Source organism: Nicotiana sylvestris, chromosome 6 (genome assembly GCF_000393655.2).
Source record: "Nicotiana sylvestris chromosome 6, ASM39365v2, whole genome shotgun sequence".
Lineage (NCBI taxonomy): Eukaryota > Viridiplantae > Streptophyta > Magnoliopsida > Solanales > Solanaceae > Nicotiana > Nicotiana sylvestris.
Genome location: NC_091062.1, coordinates 43,325,678 through 43,352,281, shown reverse-complemented (window position 1 = coordinate 43,352,281; position 26,604 = coordinate 43,325,678). Strand labels below are relative to the sequence as shown.

General features: G+C 41.3%; 2 protein-coding genes across 2 annotated transcripts; both read right to left on the bottom strand.

Moving 5' to 3' along the window:
* Positions 1 to 136: 136 nt before the first annotated feature.
* On the bottom strand, positions 137 to 4,274 carry LOC104225113 (uncharacterized). The gene is made up of 4 exons (XM_070148349.1): positions 3,646 to 4,274; positions 2,465 to 2,711; positions 988 to 1,795; positions 137 to 378 (listed from the first exon to the last, which is right to left on the bottom strand). The coding sequence occupies exons 1-4, from the start codon at positions 4,272 to 4,274 to the stop codon at positions 137 to 139; spliced, it is 1,926 nt and encodes a 641-aa protein (XP_070004450.1).
* LOC138870535 (uncharacterized) lies at positions 4,275 to 4,634 on the bottom strand. The gene has a single exon (XM_070148348.1). It carries the CDS (start codon positions 4,632 to 4,634, stop codon positions 4,275 to 4,277), a length of 360 nt encoding a protein of 119 aa, XP_070004449.1.
* Between the last annotated feature and the right edge of the window lie 21,970 nt (positions 4,635 to 26,604).

Sequence of the window (26,604 nt, the reverse complement as noted above, 5' to 3'; positions counted from 1 at the left end):
AAACATAATACCTTTTGACCGCGTCTGCATTGACAGCTGTTTCAGGGTCATTTCCTTCAATGTCTCCCAAGTACAATGCCCCTTTCGGCAATAATTTTCTTATAATGTATGGACCTTTCCAGTTTGGAGCAAACTTTCATTTTGCTTCCTTGTGATGCAGGAGAATACATCTCAAAATGAGTTTCCCCATTTCAAAGTTCCTAGGCCACACTTTCTTGTTGTAGGCACGAGCCATTCTTTGTTGATACAACTGCTCGTGGCAAATTGCGACCATCCGCTTTTCATCAATCAAAGTCAACTGTTCTAAATGGATTTTGACCCACTCACTGTCCTCAATCTCAGTTTCAACGATGATTCGAAGAGATGGAATTTCAACTTCTGCAGGTATTACGGCTTTAGTGCCATAAACCAATAAATAGGGTGTTGCCCCAACTGATGTGCGCACAGTTGTGCGATATCCCAACAATGCAAAAGGCAACTTTTAATGCCATTGCCTAGAACTTTGGATCATTTTCCTGAGGATCTTCTTGATGTTTTTGTTTGCTGCTTCAATGACATCATTGGCTTTAGGCCGATAAGGGGTGGAGTTCCGATGCGTGATCTTAAATTGTTCGCATACCTCCCTCGTCAAATGACTGTTCAAGTTTGCAGCATTGTCCGTAATGATAGTTTTAGGAATACCAAAATGACAGATAATGTTGGAATGCACAAAATCTACCACTGCTTTCTTAGTGACGACTTTGAGAGTGACTGCTTCAACCCACTTTGTGAAGTAGTCAATGGAAACTAATATGAATCTGTGCCCATTTGAAGCTTCTGGTTCGATTGGCCCAATGACATCCGTACCCCAGACAACGAACAGCTACGATGCTGACATAGGATGTAATTCGGAAGGCGATGCATGAATTAAGTCACCGTGTACCTGATATCGATGACACTTTCGGACAAAACTGAAGCAATCTTTTTCCATAGTCATCCAGTAATAACCTGCTCGAAGGATCTTCTTTGCAAGGACGTATCCATTCATATGGGGCCCGCACACTCCTGCGTGCACTTTATTCATAATTCTTTTGGCCTCTTGGGCATCCACACATCTTAGAAGGTTTACATCTAGAGTCCTTTTGTACAATACCTCTCCACTCAAGAAGAAGCCACTGGCAAGCCTTCTAATAGTTCTCTTTTGGTCTCCACTAGCTTGCTCGGGATATTCTTTTGTTTTCAAGAATCTTTTGATATCATGATACCATGGCCGAACATCTGGTTCAACCTCAACTGTATTGAAATAACCATGTCTTTCTGGGATTTGGATTTCCAATGGGTCAATGTGGACATTACCTGGATACGGCAACATTGAGGCCAAAGTAGCTAGTGCATCGGCTAACTCATTGTGAAACCAAGGAATGTACATGAACTCGACGGATTTGAACCGTTTGCTAAGATCTTCTACATGTTGCCTGTATGGAAGAAGCTTGACATCCCGAGTTTCCCATTCACCTTGAGCCCGTCGGATAATCATGTCAGAATCTCCCATGATTAACAATTCTTCCATATCCTGATCGATTGCCATGTTCATGCCCATAATGCAGGCTTCATACTCGGAAGTGTTGTTCATGCAAAAAAACCGAAGCTGGGCTATGGTTGGATAGTGCTGACCAGTGGGCGAAATGAAAATTTCCCCAATCCCGACACCTTTTGCATTGACAGCTCCATCGAAGAACATTTTCCAAGAATTAATGTCCTCTGGAATTACCTCAACTGAATTTACTTCCTCGTCCGGAAAGTAAGTACTCAAAGGCTAATATTCATCATCAATAGGATTCTCAGCTAAGTGATATGCCAAGGCTTGAGCTTTCATTGCTGTGCGGGTGACATAGACTATGTCGAACTCGGTGAGCAGGATTTGCCATTTTGCTAACCTTCCCATGGGCATCGAATTTTGAAATATGTACTTCAAAGGGTCCAATCTGGTTTTGAGGTAGATGGTGTAGGCCAACAAGTAATGCCTAAACTTTTGAGCAACCCAAGTCAGGATGCAACAAGTTTTTTCCAACCAAGAGTATTTGTCTTCATAACTAATTAACTTCTTGCTCAAGTGGTATATGGCTTGTTCTTTCTTCCCGGTCACATCGTGTTGCCCGAGAACACACCCAAAGGAATTATCCAAGACTATCAAATATAAGAACAAAGGCCTTCCAGGTTCGGGTGGGACCACGACTTGCGGATTTAACAAATATTCTTTGATTTTGTCGAAAGCTTCCCAACACTCATCTATCCATCTAATCGCCGCATCTTTCTTCAACAACTTAAATATGGGTTCACATGTGGAAGTCAACTGAGCAATGAATCTGTTGATGTAGTTCAACCTTCCCAACAGACTCATAACCTCTTTCTTGGTTCTCAAAGGAGGCAAATCCCGAATAGACTTTATTTTTGTTTGTTCTACCTCGATGCCCCTTCGACTAACTACAAACCCCAAAAGTTTCCCGGATGGTACTCCAAATGCACACTTAGCCGGATTTAACTTCAAGTCATACTTACGCAAATGCTCAAAGAACTTTCTCAGATCCTGAACATGGTCGTCCCGCATTCTTGATTTAATGATCACATCATCCACATACACCTCGATTTCTTGATGCAACATGTCATGAAAGATGACAATCATAACTCTCATGTAAGTTTCCCCAGCATTCTTCAAACCAAAAGGCATGACCCTGTAATAGTAAGTACCCCAAGGGGTGGTGAAAGCTGTCTTTTCTGCATCTTCTTCATCCATCAAGACCTGATGATACCCAGCATAACAATCCACAAAAGACTGTATCTCATGTTTGGCACAATTGTTAACAAGGATGTGGATGTTTGGTAATGGGAAGTTGTCCTTGGGGCTTGCTTTGTTCAGATCTCGATAGTCAACACACACTCGGGTTTTCCCATCTTTCTTTGGCACCGGGACCACATTAGCTAGCCATGTGGTGTATCGGACCACTCGGATCACATCTGCTTTTAATTGTTTGGTGACTTCTTCTTTGATCTTGTCACTGATGTCGGTTTTGAACTTTCTTTATTTTTTTTTGACCGAGGGGTAATCAGGGTAAGTTGGCAATTTGTGCACCACTAAATCAACACTCAGTCCTGGCATATCATCATAGGACCAGACAAATACATCTTTGAATTCGAACAAAAGTTAGATTAATGCATCCCTAGTCCTTTCATCAGTGTGAATGCTTATCATGGTTTCCTGGACCTCTTCTGAACTACCCAAATTAACTGGCTCAATTTTATTTAAGTTTGGCTTAGACTTATTCTCAAATTATTTCAATTCTCGATTTATTTCCCTAAAAGCTTCATCTTCATAATATTCTGGTTCTTGATTCATTATTTCGCAATCAGACAGCATGTTAGGATCTGGGCATGAACTCCGCAAGCATGTCATGTTATTTAAGTCCACATTATTAGAACTGAAAGAAGAAATAAGAAAAGTAACAAAAATCAGAAAGAGATTCATAGACGATGAAATATTGATTTCATTTCATTGAATTTGAAGATAGAAGGGTTTACATTGGAATTTGAAAGACAAAAAACTAAAAGACATTCGAGTTATACCTTGAAATAACTCAGAATACAGAAAAGATGGCAAGACTGAACTACCAGGATTCTTGCCTGACTGGGAACAGAGTAGCCTTCCAATTTTGAAGCTTGGTGTTGGGCCCCATATACTGTACCTCAGCAGTGCTCGAGCCTTCTCCCGGCTGGACCATGTAAGCTTCATATAACATTTGCCTCATGGCTCCACATATATCCTCAATTTCTTCGGCCGTGAAGGCCTCAGCCTCTTCCTCTATGTACCTTGGTTTAAGAAAAGTTCTAGCAATATGCGAGACCGGATGAGGTAGAACCCACCCGTCGTTCTTACGTTCTTTATCCCATTTAACGTCAACTTCTGTAGCTTGGAAACCGACACCAAAGAAGTACTTACTGGTAGTCAAGGTGATGGGCTCCGTAATGCCTTGCAAAGATGCATCGAGCCTCTTCTCGAGTTTATAGCCATGCCTGATCATCTCACTGGCAACCATGATTGATGCGTTGGACAAAAAGGTTTGAGGACACAGGGTTCCTTCCTCACATTGGTCTGCAACCATAATCTCAAAATCTTGGTAGACTATGTGCTCGCTACCTTCTTTATCCTCTAGACATAGGACTGACGGGTCCCTATAAATTGATTGCTCATCTTCTCCATGGACCACAATTTTCTGATCTTCGTGTTCAAACTTAACCATTTAGTGTAGAGTAAAAGGTACGACCCTTGCCGCATGGATCCAAGGCCTCCCTAGGAGAAAATTGTAGGAAGTGTCCATGTCCAAGACCTGAAATGTCACTTCAAAATCCACATGACCGATAGTTAAGATCAAATCAATCTCCCCTATTGTGTCTCTCTTGACGCCATCAAAAGCACGTACACAAACATTGTTAGGACTGATTCTCTCAGTCCCAATTTTCATTCTTTGCAAAGTTGAGAGAGGGCAAATGTCAACGCCAGATCCGCCATCCAACATGACTCTTTTCACGTAGTACCCTTCACATTTAACTGTTAAAATGAAGAGCTTTGTTGTGGGCGGCCCCTTTAGGGGGCAAGTCATTTCTGCTAGATGAAATCCGGTTGACTTCAAAGAATCGTTCCGCCATTCTTTCCAATTGTTCAACAATGGTCTCGGCAGGAACATATGCCTCATTAAGGGTTTTTATCAGCGCTTTCTGATGTTCACTCGATTTTATGAGTAAAGACAAAAGCGAGACCTGGGAAGGAGGCTTTCGGAGTTGGTCAATCACTTCATAGTCCACAGTTTTCATCTTTCAGAAGAATTCCTCTGCCTCTTCGGCACTGACTGGCTTTTTAAGCGGAAAACGCTTCTGTTTGGCATTGTTCACTTATTCCAGATTCAGATACTTCCCCGACGGGTCTGTTTCATTCACTTCCCCCATGATTTATTTTCCCTTGTACATCACTACCGCTTTGTTGTAGTTCTAGGGGATGACAGTGGGATCCTTCATGGGCTTCTGTGGTGCGCGACTGATAACCACAGGCTCAGTCAGCCTGGGTGAAATTACCAGCCCCCGCGCCACATAAATCCCCTTTGGTACATATATCTTTGGTACTGTCAGCATGACCTTGTTTTGCTCAAACCTTTTGGGGGGACTCAACACAAACTGTTCTTTCCTGGGTGCCCTGGGAACATATAGAATGGCATCTTTAGGAGGCACTACCCTGGTCTTGGTTTCTACAACCTTTTCTACGCTTTAAGGAATGTGATTGTTTTTCTTCTCATCCTTAGCTTGCTTTGCTGCCGTTTTGGGCTTCTTTTCAACATCAACAATATCAATGATAGCTTTCAAAGCCGGGTCAAACTCTTTGTCTTCACAGATCATCCCAATAATCAGCCCGTTATTGTGAGCTGGTAATGGGTTGCTGGTTACATTGGGGACCTCTTCATGCCTTAGCACTACCCATTTTTGTTCTATCAGATTTTCAACCGCCCTTTTTACGGTCCAACAATCCTTAGTGTCATGCCCTTCTGCCCCTAAATGATAAGCACATCGGGTACCGTGTCGGTAGGAGGGTGACTCTGAATTTTGCCTATTTGGAGGTACAGGCTGCAACAGACCCATTTAGACAAACTTTGGGAAGAGGCTGGAATACGACTCACCAATGGGTATGAAATTTGTTCTTCTAGGTGGCTCACAGGCACATGCATTGTATGGAAAATTATTTTGTGGGGGAGGAGGGGTTACATGGAGCTTGGTGAGGAGGATTATTTCTAAAAGGTGGAGCTCGATTTTGGTTTAACGGTTGTTGTGGCCGAGCGTATGGCTGGGAATTCATCACCGTATAAGGCTGAGGAGTCATAGCATAAGCTGCATCCTGGTGAGGATAATAATGTTGCTGGGTGTTTGGAGGGAAGTAACCTCGGGGCTGATGGGGGGTTCTCAGACTTGAAGCAGCCATTGCCACTTCTTCTTTCTTTTTCCAATTTGTCGCGCCCTCTGACCCGCTCCAGATTGCTTGAAAAGTAGCTCTTATAGCCGATTGGCTCAAGATGCGGCCCGTTTTCAAACCATTCTCTACCATTTCCCCAATATTTATGGCTTCTGCAAATGTTTTGCCCATAGCAGACATCATGTTTTGGAAGTAATCAGCCTCTTGGGCTTGCAGGAAGACACTGACCATCTCGGTCTCATCCATTGGGGGTTTCACCCTGGCAGATTGTTCATGCTACTTGACAGCGTACTCTCGGAAGCTCTCCGAAGATTTTTTCTTGAGATTAGACAAAGAGTTTCTATCTGGATCTATGTCCACGTTGTACTGGAATTGTCTAACAAAGTCTCGGGCCAAGTCATCCCATATGTGCCAGTGGGAGATGTCTTGGTCTATATACCATTCGGATGCAAGTAAGCCATTAAGAGCTCTTCTTTTCTGCCCGCTCCCCTCAACTAATTGCAATACCTCTTCAGGTGAGCTATGGGGTCCCCATGTCCGTCATACTTTTCAAACTTGGGAGTCTTAAAATCGATGGGCAGTTGGACATGCGGGAACATGCATAAGTCAGCATAGGAGACACTTTTCTGGCCACTTAAGCCTTGTATATTCTTGAGGCTTTGTTCCATGTTTTTCATTTTCTGAGTGATTTCCTCTTGATCGGGATTCTTTGTAGCTCTCTGTTGTCCTGTGGTAAACTCATACCAAGGTTGTTGAGGGTAGGAGTTTAGGGTGACATGAGTCGTGTCTGATGGAAAGGACGATGTTTGGAAAGTAAAGGATGATGGCTCAAAACTTGGCCTGGGCAAGGTTGGCTGTATCGTAGCTGAAGTTGGTGGTGCGATGAATATGTTGGAAGATACTCCCGAAACCATAGCCTGGAGGCAAACCTCAGAAGGCGTTCTGGTGAAATGGGCTGACATAGTGAGGTATCTGAATGGGGCGGTCGAGTAATTTATGGGGATGTTGGAGGTCCCACTTGTTCTGGGAATTAGTTCAGGAAAACCAGGTATTGCACTAGGCACCCATGTGGAGGCGCAGTGCCATGTTCTCTTCAGCAGCTGCTAACTCTGACGTCGGGATCACTGACAACGAGCTATCGTCTGAGGGGGTAACTATTGGTAGCTGAATTTCTGACGTCATTTCGACACTTCCTTTGGACCTTGTAAAGTACGGGTGTGAAGCCAGGTTACCACAGAACCAACCACCTTAAAGAACATAACCTAAACTCAATAGCAGACACAACAAACCGGTTAGTTTGAGGTAAGTAACACATAGGATATCGCACGTTGGGATGAAATGCGCCTAACAGTTAAACACTTTTCTATATGTTTTGCAAAGGTTGCGTGTCTCATCCCGGCTTTGGTCTATCTCCCAAACCTTTGCATCTTTCTTTTCTTTTTGGCGCTTTTATTATTTGCTCTCTTTTCTTTGCACTCCCTCATTGTTTTCTCTCCTATTCTTGTTTTCACTTTTTTTTCTTGTTTTCTCTCTTTTTCTTATTTCCTCTTTTTTTGTTTCCTCTTTTATTTGAGTTATTTAAAACCATGACCGGATCTGATGGGGATTGCCTACGTATCATGACACCGCGTGAATCAGATCATCACGTAGTTGAAGGAATAAATGCGGAAATAAAAGAAAGAAACAATTTTGGGTTTTTTATTTCAAATTTTCATTAAAACTTCTAATTTTTCTATTACAATGACTCTATCATAGCTTTCTAAGAATTGAGAAACAAAAAACAGACTCGAAACATACTTTAGAAATGGAAACTGAAATACATACTCGAAAAGAAAATCAAGAATACATAAGTGCTTCTACTCCATGGGCCCATGGGACATCAGTCAGTCTCGCCACGGGCTACGTGCAAGATCTCCTTGGAGGCGATCCAGGTCATCCATTATTTGGCGAACAAAGGTCATCACTGCGGCGAAGAAGGCAGATCTAATCATGTCCTCACACTCATGGCATTTCATGACGATTTAGTCAGCAATCCCTCTAATCCTCTCTCTAATGATGCCTTTTTTTGGTGCAGGCGCCCAATTTGTTGAGATCTAGCTTCCAAAACTTGGGTATCATTATGGCTTCGCTCCTACAATTGTTGCATATCCTCATCCAATCGGGCCATCAATGCATAACAATGTTCCCTCTCTGCCTTAAAGTTCTTTGTTTGTTTAGCCATTTCATTCTCGAGGGTAGTTAGCTTTTTCTTCAGGTTTGCGACTTCTCTATCATATTTCCCTTTTAATTGCCGAACAAACTCTGCCCGTCCCTCTACATTCTTTGTCAACTGTGCCCGAGATCTTGCCAAACTACCTTCAGATTTTTCCAAATCATTCCTGTACTCACATATTTTCCTCTTAAGACCATTTATGAGTCTTTCATCTGCTCGGCTTCTTTCCGGATTCTCAGCAGCTATCTTCATTCTTTGGATCTGGGCTCGAAGGGCTTCATTTTCTTGGACCAGCTTTTTCTTCTCCCCTTCATCAACAACAACCTGTACACTACTATCAAATTTCAGATCTCTGATTTGCCCCTCCAATTTGCTTATCGTGGCCCTGTAGTTTTTCTCCTTTGCTAACCAATCCCATTGTTCTCGCGCCCCATCAGTGAACTGTTGGACGTGGGGCCTTTTGGCGGACCGTTCGGGCTCTTTATGGACTTGAAACCTTTTACCATACCAGGCAGTGTAACTAGGCTCTAACTCGCATTTGGATTAATCCCGTACCCGAGTCTGTGGCTCCAGGAACCTACACTGATGCCAAATCTGGTAAACCTTATCTTTCGGGAATGCAACTTTTGGACCTAGTTCAATGACTTGTCGAGTCAAATCTTCATCATGAGGGACAGTTTGGTACCTTCCTAGCTGATGCAGAGCCCTGTGTGGAGCATACGACTGAATACTCTGAAGACCCATCAATAGAAGAAAACATACTTCGGCCGACATATAGATGACTTCAGTGACCAGGAGCCAACCAAATGTCCACTCAATTTTGCTTGCAGTCAAAGAACTCAAATGCGCGAACCATGCCTCTGTACCCTCTGGAAACTCATGACCCTCCATCCGGTTTTCATGTTTTTCAATGCAGTTAAGACCAGTCATACCATAGTTCATGTACCCCGGACGATGACAAAGGTGTTCTTCCATCCAAAGTTTTAAAAGCATGTTGCAACCCTAAAAGCATTTTCCCCCTGCTTGGCAAACAGTTAGAGCTCGATAAATCTCTGCTAGGATCATTGGTACAATAGTTGCGTTAGCCTTTTTAATCATGAAGACGGCCATTCCTATAAGCCCTAACTCTATATGTCCATCTTTCCTCGGGCAGATTAAGGTGCCCAAGAATGCCACTATGAAGGCCAGTCCCCGACGTGCTTCCCATTTGCCTTTGTTCCCTGAATGAGTTAGACCTGTGTTCGGAGCCTCAAAACCATGGGGATCCCCATAATGATGGTACAGGAAGTAGAATGTGCAAAATTCCTTAGTCAAATTTCCATCTTTGATCCCGACTGATACTCAGAAGGTCCAGAAAATTGTGAGGAGTCACCGCTCTTGGTGCCACTAGGTACCGGCTCCTAAGATTCCCACTAACGCCCGCATAGCCCGCTATTTCCTCAAGTGTAGGAGTCAGCTCAAAATCAGAGAAATGGAATACATTATGCGTTGGGTCCCAAAAAGGTATTAAAGCTTCAATTATATCCAATCTCGGTTTAACCTTCAAATGACCAATGAGACCGCCCAAAGCTTTTATCGCAGCACCTCTGCTGACCTCCCCCAGGTCATTCCACCACATATGGAGTTCTAGCAGGATTTTCTCTACAACTTTAAAAGGTTCATTTTCCATAGTGCTCATCCTGCACATTTATTCAAAGTGATCGGTTAAAAACCATGATTTATTTTGACTCAACAACAACAACAAAAACAACCCAGTGAAATCCCACTAGTGGGGTCTAGGGAGGGTAGTGTATACGCAGACCTTACCCCTACCCCGAAGGAATAGAGAGGCTGTTTCCGAAAGACCCTCGGCTCAAAAGAAGATTATCAATTTTTCAAAATCGCAATTCAGAACAAAAGCACTTTTGCAAATACGGCCCTTCAGCACCTTAGGAAAGAAGATTTTAAGACTGTGTTTGCTAATTGACCAAAATTTGAAAAAATACCATAGGTGGCTATTTTTACAAAAATAGCCTTCCGACGCCCTTTTGGGAACATTTCGGCTATTTAGACAAAAGCGGCATCACCTAACCTTATTTGTGACAAGACGACAATATTTTAAAATTTTGGGTTATTTTTGCAAAAATGGGGTTGGACCCGATGAGGGTTGCCTACGTATCCCACATCCGGTGAGAATCAAACTTTGCGTAGTTTGGGAAATTTTGACGCAATAGAAAACAACACCTAATATTTTTGAAACAATTTTCCTTTTTCTCTTTTTTTTTTTTTCAAATTTTTGGCAGAGTGCCGGTACTTTTTGGACATCAGATTTTCCAAAGACGGGTAATTATCTCTCTCATACCTCAATTTGATTTTTCCAATTTTTCTCCCTTATTTTAGAAGTCAGTCAACATGCAAGCCGAAGCAAATAAATGTACAAGTAGCAAGTAGAATGCATCAGGATGGTTTTTTGATTTCGGGTACACCTGTCCTAGACGGACCCAACCCCTGTGTTGAGTCCCCAAAGTCAAATATATGTGATGCAAACAAGCGTTCCTTCTAGGGATCCGACATGAGGCTATGTTATACTAGGTTTAAAAACCTGGGTGTATTGTTCTAGACCTGGCTTACTCGAGCGGACAACTCGAGCCGGGGGAGGGCAGCGTACCGGGAATACAAAAGCTTCACCGGCTTTGCAACTTGTCTGAATCTCGTTCTAAAATTGGGATATGACTCTAACAGAAAAGAAGTTACATGAAGTTCATACTTCCCAGATGATTTAGATGACTCAGAGAGAAGAGGGTTTCGTAACAATTTATACAGTCCAATCAATACCAAATCGGTAAAAAGCGGTATTTAGCACATTATGCTTAAACATATAAAAATTAGATAATAAATAAAGCCAACTATAATAGTTATTCTAAGCTCGAATTCTTAAACCCTGAACCAAAAGTTCTGGGTTATCATCCCCAGCAGAGTCGCCAGAGCTGTCACACCTCCTTTTTACCCATCCAAGAGGGATGTAAAGGATTTTTTCCAATTTAAGTGACATTAATCGAAATGGAATTATTTAATTTAATTTCTTCAGACTTTCCACTTAGGATAATTATTTTGGTGTCCCAAGTCACCAATTTATTTTAAATTCCCAAATCAAGGAAATTTCGACTTTATTTTAAAGTTTGTGAACCAGAAACTCTAGATAAGGAATTCTGTTAATCCAGGAGAAAGTGTTAGGCATTCTTGGGTTCCGTGGTTCTAGCACGATCACTTAAACCATTAATAATTGGTCAATTATCTGATTTACTACACGTTTTAAACATATTGAGCATTTTAGCTTTATAACCGCTTTTAATTAATTTAAAATTGCTTTTAGGATTCATGGGATTATTTTCTTGAACAAATCATTTTGGAACATGACGCGAATCACGCTACATGAAATGCACCCGCGATTCACGACATGTTTATTTTATTAAAATTCGAAGTTGTTATGATCGAGTTACATGAAATACACCCCCGAATTTGGAAATTAGGTATCACAACTACGTGGCGGGAACCGTACTCGTAGCTATGATGATTTTATTATAAACGCGCCTAAAGCAAACTACGAGTGTTTAAAAGGGTGTTTTACTATACTAAATTAATACCTAATATGAGGGCCATGATTTATGAATTTGTTTATGTATGACACACCTCAATTTTATTTTTTAACAAGGTTTGCATTTCACTTAAGCAAAACTAAGGATACTCATATTTTAATCCTAATTAGAAGTTCAAACTAAGAATCTTTTAATCAAGGACAAACTTAAAATGTGAAGGGCTAGGCTTTTAAAGCGCTTTTGAAAAGGAGTTTTGGGACATCAATAGCTCACTACTTAATTAATTCAGCTTTGCAAGCTGTATTTGGGCTCACGATTTGGCCTAGTAGAAAAGAACTCAAAGTCCCTTCGCCCTATTGGAATTTTAATCAAGTTTGCCTACATTGGGCTGATATCAGGTGCGCCCAGTTATGGTTATCTAACATCTGGGCCTATCTACCTTTATATTTCTAGGCAAAACTTATAGAATATACACATTTCTTGCCAAGGGTTATAAATCAATTCACTTTTTATGAAAGAAAAATCAGAGTATAATTTCGGTTTTAATAATGAAAGACGCGTGATTTGTAAGATGAAGAAAATATGTTTGTGCTATTATTCATGAGGGAAATCCATAACTAAAAGTTAAATTGCTGGGCTTAACGCCCAGGCCCATTCGCCAAAACTCAGACTTGCTCAGGTGATTCCCATATTGGGCCTTGTTGCAAGTGTGACCCAACTTGTGCTACATTCGAATAGTTTGCAAATAATAGGCTATGCTTATTATAAAGTGATTACATGCTATGAATCTAACAAATAATCATACATAATCAAATCTGGAAATTAGAACATTCCAACAGTCTTTTACTGGTGACGTCCATGAATTTACAATATTCTCCTAAATACAACTATGTGTCTAAAAAAAATTAAGGTGAAGAGTAGCTTTGTTCCTAACTTTGAATCTTCCAGCTATTACAAAATCCTTCGAAAACAGCTTCAACTTGCAAGAAATCAGCTATAGAGCTGTTTCTTGCAGGCTAGTACTTAGTTCTAGCTCTAAGGTTTCTTATTGCTGTTGATACCCAATTTTTTCTGTATATTTTATATAGGCAAAATACTTTCAAAATAGTATATGTATGCATATATAAGCGTGTCTAAGTGTTTTAGTATTTTTTCTCATTTTTAAAAAAGATTTTCAAATCAATTTATTGCCCTATTTTAGGAGTACAAAAACCAATAATTATTTTCAAAATTATCATTTTGGTGAATAATTTATTTTATTCTCATATTCATACCAAAATATAGTTAAGATAATTTTTACATATTTTTTATAAATTTATTTAGCATTTTAAAACTAAATTGCATATAATTGCAATTTTAGCCCACTTTAAGATTTAATTGCGTTTATAATTACAAAAATTAATTCTAGTATTTTTTAATTTAATATTTATATATTATTAATTAATTTAGTACCTTTAATTCGTTTCAGGAATCATTTTACTTATTTTTATAAAATACAAAAGGGGAAAAGTGGCTATTTAAACACTAGCCCTATTTCATTTCAATTATAGCACAAATCAACCCCCCAATTAACCCAATTTCAAAACCCCAATTGGCCGGCCCAATTTTAATCTAAGACGCCCTGACCCAACTAATCTAACCTGCCCGGCCTCCCCTTTTGATCCAGGCCGTTGATCATTTTGATCAACGTTCATGATTTTCCCTTTCCTTTTTAATTCACAAACACCCCCAACCCTACCTCATTTCTCACCAACCGCCGCCTCTGAACTCTCAAACTCTCTCAAACACTCTCGAACCTTCCTTATCCCTAGCCCCCTCTCACTATCTTCCACCTTAAACTCACCGGAATCCATGGCTTCTCAGGCCATGAGAGTCTTAAACTCACCTCCCTTTACTCGTGTACACTTGGTACTTGAAGATTCTAGGTCTGAACTCGAAAGTTCTCACTCAGATCTTTTCCGGCTCGAGGTTTCACGGCCATCTCCGGCTTTGCTCCGGCATATCTTGGTCTTATGAGCCTGTTTCTGACTTCTCCTACTCAGATCGGAGACCTTTTCAAAGCCTTTCTCATTCTAAGGTTCTTCTGAAACCCTAACCCTTCGAGATTTTCTCCAATTTTTCTTAGATATGTTATATATCTATGCTCTATTGAGTTTTCAAACAATTTTCCCAATTTTTTCTTTCGAAAATTACTTTTTTTAAGGTCTTTCTTTTCCGATCTAGGGTTTTATAAAATGTTTAAGTGATTTCTGACTTTCCTTTTCCTTTACGTGTACTTGCTCCTACTGTGTTCTTGTATTCTTCCTTTTACCATGCTCTTATATGTCTATCTTACTGTGTTCTTCTATATGTGCTTTTCTGCTATAATTTTCTGATATTTGTGTTCTTCTACTGTATTTTCCTACTAAGTTCTTAAAGTTCTTTGTTTTCCTTCTACTGAGCCTTGTTTAAGTTCCTTTTTAGAAAACTCCTTAAGCATGTTTCTTCTACTATTCCTACCACTATTTCCATTATGTTCTGTGAATCTCTCTAATGTATTTTTTACCACGTTCTTAAGTGTGCTTACTACTTTTCTTCTACCGAACTTTATTTGAGTTCTTCTAAAAGAGCCTCTTAAGTATGTTTCCTCTGCTATTCTTGTCGGTATTTTCCATTCTATCCTCTAAATCCTGCTACTGTTTGCATGTTACTTTGTTATCATGTTCTCTTATGAGTTTTGAAAGAAGCATGTTAGAAGCTTCAATTCTCTTCTGAAACCTCTACACATGTCTCGACTTAACTTGCTTGCCCTCTCCTTTATGTTTTCTGGTTTGTTCGAACTAGGGCTTTATTTCAAAGACCCCTTAACTCTTTCAGACTAGTTTTGAAACTCTGAATGAGTTTGGATATCTTTGTTTTCATACAATGTTGAACCTTTTCTCTCTATTGATTTTACAAAGGCATGACAAGTTTCTTTCATGTTTAATGTGTCTATATGCTTTTATATGTGATGAATCTTTCTTCAAAAAGGTTTCAAGATTGTGATTGATTCAAAATTCCTTTTTAATAGGTCTAATTGATTGTTTGCTGATTTTCCTTAAGTTAAATCATTCCCATCCTTCTGACTTGGTTCATTCATACCAAATCTCGGACCTTGTGATTTACAGGCTATTAATTGATTTCCTTACCTTATTTGCACAACCGTGTATTTCAAAGACCTTGTCCTTATATAAAGTTTGTGTATTTTCCCCTAATTTGCTACTTTGCACAAAGAGTTTGATTAATTTCTTTTCTTAATTAGTTTATGCCAGTTTGAATCTGAAACCCTTAATTAAGGGAGGTTTTGTGTAATTGATTAGCAATCAGTTTTCAAATTATTTCTTACCTTATTCCTGCCTTCTTTCTACACTATAAAAGGCACGACCTCTTTTTCACAAAGACACTTTTCAATTCAGAACACTACACTTCACACTTCACAACTCTTTCTGAACTCTTACTCACACTTATATTATTCTGTCTTCCTGCACTTTGGCTCTCACAAGACTACTGCTTTCTCTTTGTTTGTTTTCTCTAATATTGGTATGTCCTACTTTAAGTTTTAGCATCACCCCAATGTGTTTACTTAAAGTTTTATATCCATGACTACCTTACTGTTTATGTAGAGTTCAATATTTGACTTAATATTCCCATGTTCTACTATCTGTTTCTACTGTGAATCTTTGCTCCCTATCCCATTACCCCTATGTGTTTGTAAGTGGTGACTTAGGGCATGATAACATGAGTTGTTGCCCATGACCTAAGTTCTGAATCAGTCGGGTCCTAACCTCTAACAAGCTGGAGGATGTGCCAGCATATCCCATTGCTGAGTATGCCCATCAGCCAGCTTTTCTTGTGTTCTTGCAAATTCCCTACTCCCCTATACCCCTATATGCACTGATTTCAAGTTATTCCCCTCTTCCCTTTCCCTTTTCATAATTTCACTTCTGCACTTGCACTCTTTCTTAGCTTCTAAGTTCTGCCCCCTCTTATGAGCCTTGCCTTGGGACCTTGAGTTCCCTCTGAACTTGGACACTTGAGGGCTGGCCCTTCCACACTGCACTATATCCTAATCTGGTTACACATTTGGGTATGAGCACTGCCCAGAGTCCCTATGAGGCTCTTAGGGAACTCTGACACATCCAAATGAGAGAGAGGCTTTGGTTCATGATCTCTTGAAGCCGGTTCATCTCATACTTCAGACATGGAGTCTAAATTAGGCTCCCCTTGGTTGTGCTTTAATTGCTGATATACTTTTGCTTTTCTTATTCATTCGGGGCTGTAATAACTTGTAATAAACGATTGAGGATGGTTAGTGAAAAGGGGTGGGAATAAATGTATGCAAAGGGTAGATAACTTGCCTATAGGTTTATAGAATTCTGCATTCACATAGATATCCTGCCTATAGGTTTATTAATTTTTGCATTTACATCCTGTCTACAGTTTACTTATAAATTTCTGCATATCATGTAGACATCCTGCCTATAAGAGTTTCTTTCTGAATCTATGCACTCACATATAGAAATCATGCCTATAGAATTCTGCATTCGCATATAGACACCAAGACTATAAGAACTTCTGCATTCTCATCTTTAGATAACATGTCTATAAGAATTTCTGCATAGATACCATGTCTATAGGATGCACATGCATGTAGATAATATGCCTATAGGACCTTTCTGATTCTTGCATACTCATCTCTCATTAGGCAAACATAATTATAGGCCTTAATAATCAGTGTAATCAAATATCACGTTCGTAATAAAATACAACACCTAGACAACATGTTTCTGCATTTCTCTGTGTCTATAACAGTGTTTTTAAGTTAACAAACACTTAGAAAGCATGCCTATAGGAGTTCTAATCAAATCTGAATCTCCTCACTCGTTTTAAGTTTAATCTGTCAGTAGTAATGCATTATCAATCGCAGAACTTGTTTTACTCTGTTAAAACTGGCGACCTTCCTGTAATCAGTTTACCTCTTTGTAGATATCATGCCTATAGGTTTCGTCTAACACTTAGGCAAGCATTAGGGTAAAAGTTTTAACTGTACTAGTCTTTATTAATTACAACCAGCGGGCAAGCCTAATTCAGACTTCTTATCTGAAAATATGTGATAAATCAGCCTGCTTTAACCTTTTTTAAAGTTTAAATCAGACCATAGCCAGTACATGCAAGACATGCTAAACAATTTGTTTTTAAGTTGAGGAGGCATGTTTGAGCCTTTAAATATTATGTGTTTTCCCATATCTGCTCTGTGTGTTTTGTTTGTCGCCCTAGATTTTGTCCTTTAAACCATAAAAGCCCAATCTCCCTTCCCTTTAGGACTAGCAGTCCCAAATACCTCCGGGACTGATAGGATTGGGATGGGTAAGAGCATGCAATGAGTAACGAAACTATTCCGCGTTTTAATACCTTAATAGGGTGGGAAAGGGTAGATATGGATATGATGATCAGTGCGCTAATACCACGTGTAACCCCTCTTCTGAGGAGTGATTACTGGATATTGCATTGATGTGATCCATATTATTTGTAAACCTAGGACCCCCTTCCCTTTACTTGTTTATTTTACTACTTTTCAGAATTTTCAAACTATTTCCTCAAAATTTCAGCTTTCTTTGTTTCTTCAAACTTTAATTTATTTGCAGCCATAATGTGACAATCCCTCATATTTGAAACCTTTATTTTCTTACTTGTTACTTGTACTTAAAGTCACAATCGTAGCATGGCTGGGAACCACACTAGTGGATCCTGAGGGGTGCCTAACACCTTCCCCTCGGGATAATTTCTAGCCCTTACCCAAACTCTGGTTTTCTAAATCAAACCCTTCTTAGTGTCCTAATGCACTTTAATCATTAGGTGGCGACTCTTCAATTCAAACCCAATTCCCAAAAAGGGAACGATTTGTCCTCCCAAATGTCATAAACCCAATTTCGCGAGAAAAAGGGGGCGCGACAGCATGGCGACTCTGCTGGGGACTTCTTTTAGGCTTTTACCATTTCAAGCTATTACTGTGACTTTACATTTCTTATGTGCTTTATTTGTTTAATACATTTAAGCATTTAATTCCCTCTTCTACTGCAAAAACTAACTTATCTCTTGTTTCTTTTCTTTATTTCTTTTACTGCTTTCCTTTACTGCACTCCTTTATTACTGTTTTAAATTATTGTAATTATTACTTTATGAACATGCAAATACGTGACAACTTGTTTAATCATTGCATAAATATGTTTTCAACATCATATTCCACTCGTGCCAAACAAAATACCATAGCAACGCTTATAATGAGTGGTTGCGCTCTTCCGATATTATCACCCTTTAAATCCAGCAAAGGCGTATTTGCGGTAAAACCAGTCGATCAACGATGTAGTCGACGGTTCCGTGCCTTTCCCTCTTGAGTTGTCCGCTCAAGGGTACCAGTCTAAAACCCCCATAGAAACCTTACTCTGTCTAATTGTGCATGCATCATGGTCAAACTTAGCCGAGTCAGTTATGTTGTCCGCATATTGACTCTTTAGGATAGCCTTGTCCAAAGTCCACTGGGTTTCCCTAAAATCCAAATAGACACTATCACGTTCTGTACATTTATTTGGAGAACTAAATGCTTTTATGCCAATTATTGATATTTAAATAGTCAAGTCTGGTGGGGGTAAGGTCTTAACCCTTTTTTTTTGCAGAAAATGAAGAACGAGGTCCCCAACTTCGGTATGGTTAGCATACCCTCACTCTTACTAGACTGGTGGAAGAGTCTTCCATCAAATGACCAAATCAATGAGTGGAAAAAGAGGGCTGCCAAAGCTAGCAAAAAGTTGGAATATCTGGAGTATAGTCTGTTGGAATTGGAAGGGAAAGTGAGGAAGAGAGTCACCGACTGCCAGAACGCTGAAGGAAACGAAGGAGAACACATGGCAAAGGCATTTCTACTGGTGAACCTACGCGAGCTGGAGGATTTTATTAACGAGAGAATTCAACCTGAGGAAGGTCCTGCTGGGACCAAATAGATAGGAATTTGTTTTTTCGCTTTATGAATGTAATAAGGCCCATGGCCACTAGTGACATTTTATTTCCTATTATTAGCGTCGTTTTGGGATTTGTCTACTTCTTATCAATAAAATGAGGCATTTAGCATTATAAGTTCTCCAAATCAACTTGTCGCTAGGCCTACCTCGGGTACAAAGAGGTTTCCCAAATAGGACGCGATTTATATTCTAGCACTATGTGTTTAAATATCGCAATATTTTTTCTTATAATCCTCACTGACTTGTTAACTTTTTGTTTTTACTTTTTGTTTATTTACTCCCCTCCCCAAAGGTTAGTTCTTGCACTCTGGAAACATCATCTTATTCAACGAGATCAAAGGGCCCTCCACCCACTCCTCCTCCAAGTCCTGTCAAAAACAAGACCAAAGAAAAGATGGAGAATCTGAACAACTCAACTGAACGGGTAGAGGTCACTCATGGTACTCAGGTCTCCAAAGAAAGTGCGTCCCAACTCGAGCAAAAACTATTGAAATTTCAGGAGGAACTTGATCAGGTTCGAAACTTGGCGAGCTTATCATTTTCCCTCACCACCCTAGATGTCAAATTTCCTAATGCTCAGAACCCTACACCTCTACAGAACATCCCAAAACCACAAAACCATCCCGCTCCTCACCACCACTGCAACACCTGTCATTCTTCCAACAATACTCCACTGCTCATCCCAGAATCGGTGAACTCCACAAATGACCATTTCCACACTCATAACACCCCAATCTACGTGGAAACCATGCCACACTCCACCCAACTCATTTCAAGCATACCCGAGTCTGATGATAAAAACTCACTCATCAAGAGTCTGGATGAAGAGCTTAAGAAGTTGACCAGCCGAATTCAGGGCGTCGAAGGAAGCAAAGGAATTGAGGGGTTAAACTATGAAGATCTTTGCATACAGCCCGATGTTGAACTACCCGAGGGGTACAAACCTCCGAACTTCGAGATGTTCGATGGTACGGGAGATCCACGAGTTCATTTGAGAATATACTACGACAAGCTGGTCGGAGTAGAAAAGGACGAAAGGATCCGCATGAAACTTTTCATGAGAAGTCTGAAGGGAGATGCTCTGTCTTGGTACATTAGCCAAGATCCGAAGAAGTGGTTGAACTGGGTAAGCATGGCATCCGATTTCATGGACAGGTTCAGGTTCATCACAGAAATGCGCCAGATATGTTCTACATCCAGAACCTAAAGAAGAAACCCGCGGAGACATTCCGCGAGTATGCTACCCGCTGGAGATCAGAAGCTGCTAAGGTCAGATCGGCTTTAGAAGAAGAACAAATGAACAGATTTTTGTCCGAGCTCAAGACCCACAGTACTATGAAAGGTTGATGCTGATTGAAAGCCAGAAATTCTCCGACATCATCAAGCTAGGTGAGAGGATCGAGGAAGGCATCAAAAGTGGTATGGTCACAAACTTTGAAGCCTTGCAGGCTACCAACAAGGCTCTACAGTCTGGTGGCACGTCCAAGAAAAGGGACATGAGTGCCGTAATGGTTGCATAGAGAACCAAATCCCCTATCAAATACCAAACCTACCCGATGCCTCCACTCACATATCAACCTACTCCAAATTACCAAGCACCCTCGCCCTCTTACCAAACTCCACCACCTACTTACCAATCACCTCTACCTCCCACATATCAGCCTACTTCACCTAGATATTCCCAACCTGCACATGTCTACCAAGACTACAATGCTCAACCCTCTTATTATCAATCGCCTCCCACTCGCCAAAACTTTCCTAGACCCCGACCAAATTTTGACCGCAGACCTCCCAAACAATATACCGCCATTGCTGAACCAATTGACCAGCTGTATGAAAGGCTCAAAGCTGCTGGTTATGTCACCCCCATCCCTGCTATAACCCCTGAAAACCCTTCCTAATGGGTCAATCCAAATAAATCCTGTGCATACCATTTCGGCATGAAAGGGTATACCATTGATGAATGTCGTTCTCTGAAAGATAAGATCCAGGCACTAATTGATAACAAAATTATTGTGGCAAAGGAGCCTGCTCCAAATGTCCGCAACAACCCTCTGCCCGACCACAAGGGTGGAGGCGTTCACATGATTGATATAGAAAATGATTGAGACCCCAAGGGATCGATCTGTTTTATCGCGGAAGGTGAAGATCCAAAGAAACCGACAATCACCCTTAATCCGATTGTAGTCTAGATCCAGCCTTCTGGGGACACCGAGGTGAATATGTCCATACCACTTGAGTTTGAAGCGCTCTCCCCCACAAATATGTCAACACCAATTGAGGTCAAGTTTGGGTCTCCAGCAAACACATCTGCGCCGTTTGAAGTTACGGTTTTACCGTCCAAAATACATGCTCCGTTTGGGGTAAAGGTGACCATTCCAGTAGCAATGATGGCTATAGCACCATTCCATACAAAGGCCATCCCTTGGGACTACACAACAGAGGTAAGAAGGAAAGGGAACGCCAAATCCGGAGAAGCAGTCACAACACAGGGTATGACAAGAACCGGCAGAGTATACACCCCGGAACATTTGGCTGAATCAAGCAAGTAGGCCTCTGGACGTCCAACCATCATCGAAGCTAGGCCTGATGATCTCTGGAGAAAAATACAAGCAAAGGAGTACTCAGTCATTGATCAGTTGAACAAAACACCGGCACAAATCTCTATCCTAGCTTGCTGCAAAGCTCCGATGCACATAGGAACACCTTGTTGAAGGTGCCGAGTGAGGCATATGTACCGAGCAACATCACTGGAGGAGAAATATCAAACATGGTAGGGGAGGTATTGGAGAGTCACAAGATCACTTTTCATGAAGATGAGTTGCCACCAGAAGGGTTGAGTCACAACAAGGCATTGCACATCACTATGCAATACGAGGATTATTTCATCACCAGAATCCTGATCGATGGTGGGTCCAGCCTCAACATTTGTCCGTTGATAACACTCAGGACATTGGGAAAGGGGTTGCATGAGATCAAGGATAGGGCCATCAATGTCAAAGCTTTCGACGGTTCCCAAAGGTCCACTATTGTGGAAATTAGCTTGTGTTTGCAGATGGGGCCTACTTGGTTTGATGTTGAGTTTCAAGTAATAGACGTGCCGGCATCTTACAACTTGCTTTTGGGACGGACTTGGATTCATGCCGCTGGGGCTGTAGCATCAACCCTACATCAGGCAGTAAAGTTTGAGTGGAATCACCAAGAGGTGATCATTCACGGCGATGGTAGCAATCCCATATACAATCGCCAAACCATCCCAGCGATCGGAGGTAGAAGAAAGATAGGCGGAGAGATCTATCACCACATCGAGCGAGTCAACACCGTTGATAAGGACAAATGGTGGGACAACAAAATCGAAAGCATATTGAACTGGAGTGGATATGAACCTGGCAAGGGACTTGGAAAAAACCTCCAAGGAATCGCCAAACCTATCAAGCTGAAGAAGCATGGCACCACTTTCGGTCTGGGATACGAGTACACTTGGGAAGAGTTCAACAACTGGTCGCCACCATGGCGCGGCCCTTACTACCCATTGGAGCAGCCGATACCCCATTTAGAATAGACTTTCCAGCCCGTCAATGTTATATATGGGTCGGAAGAAGAGGAAGCACTAGCAGCAATAAGGAATTTATTCGTGGAAGATGATGACATGGATTGTTGTGTCATTTTCAAGGGGGAGGGGGAGAAAGACCCTTCCATACATGCTGTTAGCCAAGGAGAATGCCTCAACAATTGGACCATCAGAGCCACCAGAGCCCGGAAAGCCTCAGTGTAGCAAGGCTGAACAAACATCATGCACTATCTTTCCATTTTACTAGTTGACTTTCCTTTCGCATTTTAAAATTTCACACTAAGATCTTCAATGTTCAAAACAGTTATGGAATTTTTTTAAAAGCATTTCGATTTTCCCTATAAATCTTACTCTTATTATTTTCTCTCATTACTTTACTTATACAACATTACTATTACTTATCTTGATGAACCAATGACTGTGACATGCAACGAGACAGTGCAACAAACAGACACAGATTTATAGGAAGATGAAATACCGGAAGAGATTGTTAAAGAAGTCGAGAATTTTGAGAACAGACCTAAGTCTAACCTGGACGAGACTGAGACTGTTAACCTGGGAGATGCAGAGAACGTCAAAGAAACACGAATCATCATTCATTTGTCACTATCATAAAAGGAAGAGTACACAGAATTTCTAAGGAAATATGAAGACATATTCGCTTGGTCGTATGATGACAAGACTGGTTTGAGTACATCCATTGTGGCTCACAAACTGCCAACCGATCCAACATGTCCGCCGGTAAAATAGAAGCTCAGAAAGTTCAAGCCTGATATGAGTCTGAAGAACAAAGAAGAAGTCATTAAGTAGGTAAAAGCTAAGGTTCTCAGGGTGGTAGAATATCCGACATGGTTAGCCAATATTGTGCCGGTGCTGAAGAAGGATGGGAAGGTCAGAGTCTGTGTCGACTACCGGGATCTCAACCGGGCCAGTCCGAAAGACGACTTCCCCTTGCCAAACATACACATCCTATCGACAATTGCGCCAAGCATGAGTTGCAGTCATTTGTAGATTGTTTTGTGGGGTATCATCAGATCTGGATGGATGAAGAAGATGCTAAGAAAACGGATTTCATTATGCCATGGGGGATGTACTGCTACAAGATAATGCCATTCGGGTTAAAGAATGCAGGGGCCACCTATATGAGGGCCATGACTACTATTTTCCATGATACGATACACAAAGAGATTGAGGTGTATGCAGATGATGTCATCATAAAGTCCAAGAAAGCCACTGATCACATGGAAGATTTAAGGAAGTTCTTCAATAGACTGAGAAGATACAACCTGAAACTAAATCCCGTGAAATGTGCATTTGGGGTTCCTGCCGGAAATCTACTTGGATTCATTGTGAGTCGCCGAGGGATAGAACTGGATCCATCTAAGGTCAAAGCTATTCAAGAACTGCCACTACCAAAGAATAAGAAGGACGTAATGAGCTTTCTGGGAAGACTTAACTACATCAGCCGTTTCATAGCACAATCTACGGTCATCTGTGAGCCGATCTTTAAGATGTTGAAGAAGGACACCGGTACCACATGGATTGATGATTAACAAAAAGCTTTCGACAGAATCAAGGAATACCTATCAACACCACCAGTTTTAGTTCCGCCTGAGCCAGGTAGACCTCTATTACTCTACCTTGCAGTGCTAGATGGAGCGTTCGGTTGTGTTCTTGGACAACATGATGAAACAGGAAGGAAGGAGCATGCCATTTACTATCTTAGCAAGAAGTTCACCCCGTATGAGGCCCAGTATTCTCTGTTAGAACGCACCTGTTGTGCTTTGACTTGGGTAGCTCAGAAGTTAAGGCACATTCTCTTCCCATTCTTCTTTATAACCATTTCCATGTTGACAATCCACTTGGGGTATTTTGACTCCCTAATTAAGCCATTGGCCAATAGTTTCTCTACCTCCTCGTGGACGACCTCATAGATGAAGGGTTGAACTTTCATTGGATCTACCTTACTGGAGGGGGGGGGTAGTAGGGGTCGACATTTAGCTTGTGTGTGGCTATCTCCTTGGGGATCTCGGGCATATCTGCATGGCTAAGGCAAATAAATTTGCGTTAGCTATTAAATATTGACTAAATTTACTTGGGTCTTGGAGTTTGCAGCTGATGTAGGCTTTTTTGCTGGGGTTGCTGTGATCTAGATGGACGAGATTGAAGTCCTCTATGGTCGATCCTACAGCTTTGACCATTTCTAGGTCCATAATAGTGTCTTTGTCTTCGACCTGTGGGGACCTCGTCCCTACTGATTGCTATGCTTCTTTTTCCTTTTCTTTCTTTTGTTGGATTGTCGTACCATCTAGGGCAATCCGATAGCATTCTCGGGATATACGTTGTTCTCTTTGTATGCTAAATATTATCTAGGGGTTGGGAACTTGATCACTTGGTACAAGCTCGAGGGTATTGCCCTCTTGGGGTGTATCCATGTTCGACTTACTAAGGCATTGTACACGGTGTCCTGATCCATGATATGGAATGTAGTCTCCAGCATCACCCCACCTGTGAGAATGAGGGAGTATGATCTCGCCTGATGTTCGTTCAACTACACTGTTAAAACCGGTTAGTGTGATGCAGCGCAACACTATCCTATCCTCAAGTCGCATCTGTACGAGTACTCGAGGATGGATGATTCACGCTCAACTTCTGTTGTCTACCATTAGTATTCTAACATCAGTATCAAGAATTTGTAAAGTAATAATAAGTGCATCATTGTGAGGGAAATTCAAACCGTGGGCATCTGACTTATCGAAGATGACACTTTCTTTGAGGCCATCATACCACTCGTGGGTAATTGATCTATTAAGTTTGTGAGTGGTGGTGAACTTGATGCGATGGATGTGTCATCACTACCACCAATAATCGTGTTGATGGTGCGAGGGGGTGAAAGTGCCTTTAATGGGCCTGGCATTCTCAGTCCCTTGCTAAGGTGTTCATGCCATTTTCGCCGAGTAACTCTTTGAGGTGCCCTTGCTGTAGTAGGTTTGCTGCCTCTAATCTAAACATGTGGTAGTCCTCCATTTTGTGTCCACATTTTTAGTGGAACTCACAGAAGGCGTCAGACTTCCTGATGCTAGGGTCGGACCTCAACTTTGGTGGCCACTTCACCTTTGTTTTGAGCTTCTCAAGTGAGTAGACCACCTCTATAGGCTAATCATAATAGTTATGAGCAGATAGTAGGGGGCATACCTCGATTATTTATGTGGATTTCTAATCTCGGCTTAAAGAGGTCGTCTTCGCGATGGAAGCTGGGGATGGGTGGCTTAAAGAGGTCGTCTTCACGGTACCGGAGGGTCTCTCCTCGCATTTTTCCTACATTCCCTCGAGGTTCGGATTGTACTAAGGTGAGTCGTCGGGTTAGCCCATATAGGTCTTTGTTTCTGCCCGACCTCAGCACAGTAGGCATTGTGGATCTCGTCCTAAGGAGCCAGCGATTACTTCATCAATTAGCTCAGTAGCTTTCTGGTCGCCTTTAAACCTTCTCTGTTAAGCCCGTTTTGAAAGGCTGCCACGGCTATTCCTTTGGAGACGTTAGGTAAAGTCATCCTCACCCAATTGAATCGGGCTAGGAAGTCACTCAGTCCTTCTCCTAGGGATTATCTTATGGCAAAGATATCATTCACCCTCGTTTCGGCTTTCTTGGCCTCAGCATGTGCCTTCACGAACTTGTCTTCCATCTCTTCGAATATTTCTATGGAGTAGGCTGGCAGCTGCGAATACCATGTCAATGCCTCTCCTGTGAGGGTTTCATCAAATTTTTAAGACAAGATGGATGACACCTGCTCTTTAGTGAGGTTGTTGCCTTTTACGGTAGTGACATTATGGGTTACATGATCCTCGGGATCGGTCATTACATCATAGATTTGGAGGTATGGGGGCATTTTGAATGTTTTTGGTATGGCACAAGGATCCGCTTCCTCCCTGTACGGATATTCCGCAAACTTGTCGGCGTCCCTTTTTGGTAGTGATTTGGGGGAACCTAGTATCTTTTCTATATGTTCCTGGTGCTCCTTCATCTATTCCTTGAACGCCTTATTCTTTCTTTCCATTTCATCCATTCTCTTTAACACTGCAACGAGGACGTTGTCACCTACACCGTTAACAATTGTATGAGTGTTACCTGAAGTAGGAGGGTTTGGTTGGTTGTGTCATTCGTTCACATGCTGTGTTGCATTGATTTTTGTAGTTTCTATGGTCGTGCATGGGGCTTGCTTGCT